General features: G+C 55.2%; 1 protein-coding gene across 1 annotated transcript in view; it reads right to left on the bottom strand.

Moving 5' to 3' along the window:
- Positions 1-1,702, bottom strand: part of SCRN2 (secernin 2) — a 4,355-nt gene extending 2,653 nt beyond the window's left edge. Inside the window, exons 1-4 of the mRNA XM_045299319.1 lie at positions 1,622-1,702; positions 1,111-1,284; positions 706-887; positions 1-64 (exon numbers count right to left, since the gene is read on the bottom strand). Coding sequence (XP_045155254.1) covers positions 1-64; positions 706-887; positions 1,111-1,284 — 420 coding nt within the window. The 5' untranslated portion in view covers positions 1,622-1,702. The remainder of the gene's footprint in view (positions 65-705; positions 888-1,110; positions 1,285-1,621) is intronic.
- Between the last annotated feature and the right edge of the window lie 3,823 nt (positions 1,703-5,525).

The raw sequence follows: 5,525 nt of genomic DNA, 5'->3' as shown, positions 1-5,525 counted from the left end.
CTCCAGCAAACCTGTGATCACCTGCAAGGCTTCCTGGGCTGAGGTACTCCGCTCTAGAGCCAGCCTACAGAGAGAAAGAGCCAGGCGATGGAGGGGTCATGGGATCGTGGAGGCATCTAAACTTTAAGGCAACTAAACCCCCAGAGAGGTTAAGCGAGCGGCCCACCAGCTTTGATCCCCATCAGCAGCTATAGCAGTGTTTCTGAGCTGTGCTCTGGGGATCTCCTGAGAAATGCTGAGACGGGGTCCCACCCAGAAAAGAGCCTTTGCCTGCAAGACTTCGACTCCACTTTTTAATCAGATGCCACAAAGAGGTTCATTTAAAAACAACTTTCACTTCTATAGAAAGTTGCCCTTTTTTTGAGCTGGGGTTGGGCGGGGTGTTGGGTAAGCATTGGACAGCTAATTACAAGGTCAGGGGTTCAAACCCACCAGCCGCTCCTCAGGAGAAAACTGGGCCCATTTGCTCCCATAAAGATTGGCAGAAACCCTACAAGTGAGAATCAACTGGATGAGGGTGGATCCAGGTAGACTATGGGGTCCTGAGAGAGACCAGGAGGGGGGCTCTCAGGGGAGAATGTGAGGGCGAGAAGAGGCACCAAGAGGGCTCCGGTGAACAGGCTTGGGGGACGGAAGGATGGACCCAGGCCAACGTTCAGCTCCCAGATTCCTGTGAGTATGGAAATGACGGAGGCAGATACACACCTGAGTAGGTCCATGCCCAGCAGGGCCTCCCCCTCTCCAACAGGCTCCTTGGTCCACACCGCCTCATTGCCAATGCAGACCCCATGCTCATTCGCACCCATCTCAGCCCCCCACAGCCAAGAAGGGCGGCTCAGGACCACAGCATGCGTCCTCGACACCTGCTCCACCTGAATGTAGGTGCACTGGAAGGGAGAGAGGGAGAGGTACCTGGCCGTGCTGGCGCAATCCGTGGGGGAAGTCCAGGTCCACAGAGGCTAAGCCACCAGCTAAGGTCCACTTGGACTTCAAGCTCTTTCCAGTACACGTATGCTTCCCTCCCCCCAGGCGAGGGAACCACAGGACAAGGGTCTTAGGCACCTACCTAGATGTGGCACGCCCCCAGCACCCCCATAAGCCCTAACCCACCTGGAGAAGACTCCCAGGGGCATGCGTGGCTGCAGGTACAAACACCACCTCCTGCACCTCCTCCCGGGGCCTGTCAGAGTTCTTGGCAAAGATGACGGCTGGGGTGGCAGAGGCCGGGGGCACGGAGACAAAGCAGTCGCAGGAACACGGGGTATCGGGGGTCAGAGATGCCATCTGGGGAGAGGAGTGGGTGAGTGTGTGACCGACCCTCTGCCCTAAGGAGCCCCTCTCCAACACGTGCACAGGGCCACTCAGGGAAGGCGCTGGGCACCACACACACACACACACACACACACACTCCACGCTCAGGTGCCAGCCAGTGTGCCCAGACCCCGGGCACCCCGAAGACCATGACTCTAACGGGGTCCTCGCCCTTCCACTCAGTCCTTGGAGCGTCTCTAGATGAGAGCATTCTCCCACCCATCTCTAAGAGTCCACGAGTCCCTCGCTGAACTCGGCCCCCTACTCTATTCACCTGTCCCTGGCTCCCCCAATACGGTATACCCCTCACCCTCGTTCCCTCCAAGAGCCCCAGCTGGGCCGCAGCCGTCACCTCCTCCTCTTCGGGTCAGTCCGTCCCATTGGGCGCTGGGGCCCAGGTGACCTGGAAGGTCTTCGGGCCCAGGGGCGGAGCCGGCAGGCCGCGGGCCCCTGCAGTTCGGCTCTCTTCCACCAGGGCGCGCACCGGCACCACTTCTTGGCGTAGAGCCGGCCTTCCAAGTCCACCACCCTTCCTGTCCTTCCCAGTGGACACTTTCCAGATCTAAAAGCAAGGTTAGGCTAGGGGTTCTTCCAATGGGGTCACTATGGGTACCTGAAGCTGGGGGCGATCAAGAGGCCCGCGTGATAGAGGAAAGAAAAAAGCCAGGACATTTGGAGGTTGAAAAGGAAATGTGGGTATACGGATCCTTGTTGAACGTCCCAAACGCAATCCTAGGCTGGTAGCTCTGGGCTAACACCCACCTATACCACTGAGTTGACCTTGACTCGTAGTGACCCCATGGGACAGAGTAGAGCTTTCCCCGTGGGTCTCCAAGGCTGTACATCTGCACAGGAACAGGAAGAGGCATCTGTCCTGCACAGTGGCGGGCGGTTTCCAGCTTCTGATCTTGGGGGCAGCGGCCCAACTCAAAACACACCATGCTACCAGGATTAGAAGGAGAGGATGGGGCAGGGAGGGCAAAATATGTCTATCCGAGTTCCTTCATGGGACAATTCCTTTATCTTTTAATTCCATTCTTCCGGGTACTTTTTGAAGCTTCCTGGTACAGGTGGTCCCAGGCCAGAAGCTGCAGGAGTCATTTAAATGACTGCATATTTTGTGCACCTATGTGCAAGCCCTATTTGACCCCAAGAAGGTCTAGTCTGTCCCACGGTGCTCAACTTCATAGGAAGATAGCTTTGGCAGGAAACTTAGAAATTGCTGAAAGATTTGGTACTGCTACATCAGTAGTTCTCAACCTGTGGGTCGCGACCCCTTTGGGGTTCGAAAGGCCCTTCCACAGAGGTCGCCTAATACACCCTGCATCTCAGATATTTACATTACGATGCATCACAGTAGCAACATTACAGTGATGAAGTAACAACGAAAATAATGTGATGGTTGGGGGTCACCACCACATGAGGACCTGTATGAAAGGGTCGCGGCATTAGGAAGGTTGAGAACCACTGCTCTACACGCAGTGAAACGGAGACAACAGGAGACGCTGAGGCCAAGGTGGGAACCCAGGGGCATGGAGACTTCGATTACAGATGTTCTCCTTTCCCATGATAAGCGGTCTCCATCTCTTTCCTTCTGTGGGGTCCTATCCAGGGGGGACAGGGACGATGCTGCAGATCACCTGCTCCTCCCACAACCATCCTGCCAAGCAGCCAGGGCTGCCGCTCAGAGCCCTGGCCATGGCAGCTCTGCCTGTGGTCAGTGCGGGGCTGGGAACGGAGGAAGAGGGAGACAGCCTGGCTTCCCCAAGGCGAGGGGAGTGGCTGGGGAGAAACATGCTACTGGGGCAGCTGAGGACCCCAAAGTTGAGCTCTTTTCTAATGGCCTCTGAGGTGTACAAGGCTGGTTGCCAGGCGGATGCTGTCTCCCGGCAGACACTCAGAAAGGAGGCTGGACAAGGCAGAGTGCCCTGGTGCCCTGGAGGCAGGGCTGGAGAGGGGGGAGAAGGGCAGAGAAGAGTATGACTTGGAATTCCACAGGCAGGCATCTCACCTTTGCTTGGGGTGGGGTGGGGTGGTGTTTCTTTGTGCAGGTCCCTTCCCCTGCAGAGGTCTGTTTTCCCAGTTGTAGAATGAGGACATGGACGATGGTCATCAACCCACTGGCATTAATTCGATCGTGGTTTCTAGAACTGCCCCTTGGGGATTCCTCTGAGAAATTCCTCTTTAGGAAGCAGACTGCTACAGCTTTCCCCCTTGGATCAGCTGGGGGTTCACGCTGCTGACTTTGGGGTTAGCAGCCCAGCTTGGCGTAGTGGGTATGTGTTGGGCTGCTAACTACCAGGTTTGAAGTAAGTTACTGTCTGGAAACTCAAGGGGCAGTTCTACCCTGTCCTATAGAGTCTCTGGGAGTCAGCACCGACTCTGTGACAGTGAGCCAAGCTTGTGACCACTGCGCTACCAGGACTCACCAGGAGCGAGGATGGATCACCCCCACCCCCACCCCCGCAGCCACCCAGACTCCCACTGTACAGCCCAGTCCTCTAATGCTCTGGTCCTCAAAGTGGGGTCTGTGGAGCCAACACCAGACTTCCCGGCAAGGAGACCTGAGACTCCTCCAGCCTCTATTCCTCCCCTTCCCCGGGCTGCCTTTCTTCTTCGTGGGCTGTTTCCCGTTCTTTCTGCCTCTAACCATTCGCACCACACAGGTCTCATGTCTACTTCGTTTCTCCTGAGGTTGATCATAGGACGTCACGGGGTTTGTGCTTGAAATTGTGTGTGTTGAAAAGATACCGACCAGAGCCCGCCCCATCTCAATAGGGTTTACATGGCCAAGTCAGTGACATGGCGCGGTCATCCCTGCTGTCCTGTGCCAAGTCGGTCCACCGAGACGGACATCGACTCAACGTCCCTGGTGCTTCTTGAAAAAGAACTAGCCCTTTGTGTCCTTCGCTTAATGGTAACAACAAGGCTGGTCTGTGGAGCCACACTGGAAGCTTGTTAAAAATGTACACTCTCAGGCCTCCAATCTCCAGCCTCCAGGGTCAAGTTTAAGAAACATTGCTTTCATGTGTCCCCAAAAGGGCATAACTGACTGGGGTACTGGGGCTTCTTGAAGCACTCCACAGTGGCTCTCGTGTGCCCGCTCCCAGTGAGACCCTGTGGCCAATTGGTCCCTAGCAGTTGTTTCAAGCCTACACGGCCAGGATGCTGAGCAGTGCAATGCAGTTCACTGTGATCAACAGGAAGAGGAAGACTTTGTTTTATTATTTTGTTTATATATTTTATTTTATTATGTCCCCAGAATTGGTGCCCCAGGTTCCTAGAGGGGCAGACAGTGAGGGGTTGATAGGCTTGATAGCCTATGTGCAGGTACCTATGGGCATGCATTCAAGGTGGCTTCTGATGCGCCATCCGGGAGGGGCAATGGGAGCTTGTCAATCCAGAAGCTAACAGAAGGCTGGGTGCTGACAGAGACCTGAGCACCTTCCCCCCCACTATCATGACCCCAATTCGACCTTACAAATCCAGCTAGACCAGAGCGTGTACACTGGTACAGATCAGAGCTGGAAACAGGGAATTCAGGACAGAAAAACCCCTCAGGACCAATATTGAGAGTAGCAATACCAGGAGGGGAAGGCGAAGGTGGGGGGAGATAGGGGGAACTGATCACAATGATCTACATATAACCCCCTCCCAGGGGGATGAACAACAGAAAAGTGGGTGAAGGGAGACATCGGTCAGTGTAAGACAGGAAAAAAATAAAAATTTATAAATGATCAAGGGTTCGTGAGGGAGGGGAAAGAGGAGCTGATACCAAGGGCTGAAGTAGAAAGAAAATGTTTTGAAAATGATGATGGCAACAATGTGCTTGACACAACGGATGAATGGATGGATTGTGCTAAGAGCTGTACGAGCCCCCCATGAAATGATTAAAAATAAATAAACCTGAACCCCTAATGGAGCCTGCAGGAAGCGCTGTCTCCTCCCATTACTTCACCGGCTTCCCGCTGAGGGGCAGGCGCTGCCTGGGAGAGAAGCGCGGAGGGCCCAGCACTGCCCCAGGCGGCCTCCTCGGGTCACTTTCCCCGTCCGATTCTACTCGCGCGCCTAGAGGGATCCTTCGCCCACCTGTCCCGGAAGGAGACAGAGGTCCTTCTGTGGGTCAGCCCACCTATTCTGATTCTCCAACCCCAGGGCCCCTCTTGGATCGTGTGGCCTGGCGCCAGATCAGAGGGGTCAGAGGTGGCCTTGGG

This window comes from Echinops telfairi, unplaced genomic scaffold, assembly GCF_000313985.2.
Source record: "Echinops telfairi isolate 266 unplaced genomic scaffold, ASM31398v2 ScPeMD7_7458;HRSCAF=8496, whole genome shotgun sequence".
In the NCBI taxonomy this organism is placed as follows: domain Eukaryota; kingdom Metazoa; phylum Chordata; class Mammalia; order Afrosoricida; family Tenrecidae; genus Echinops; species Echinops telfairi.
Note: the sequence above shows the minus strand (reverse complement) of the source record. Positions and strands in the feature narration are given on the sequence as shown.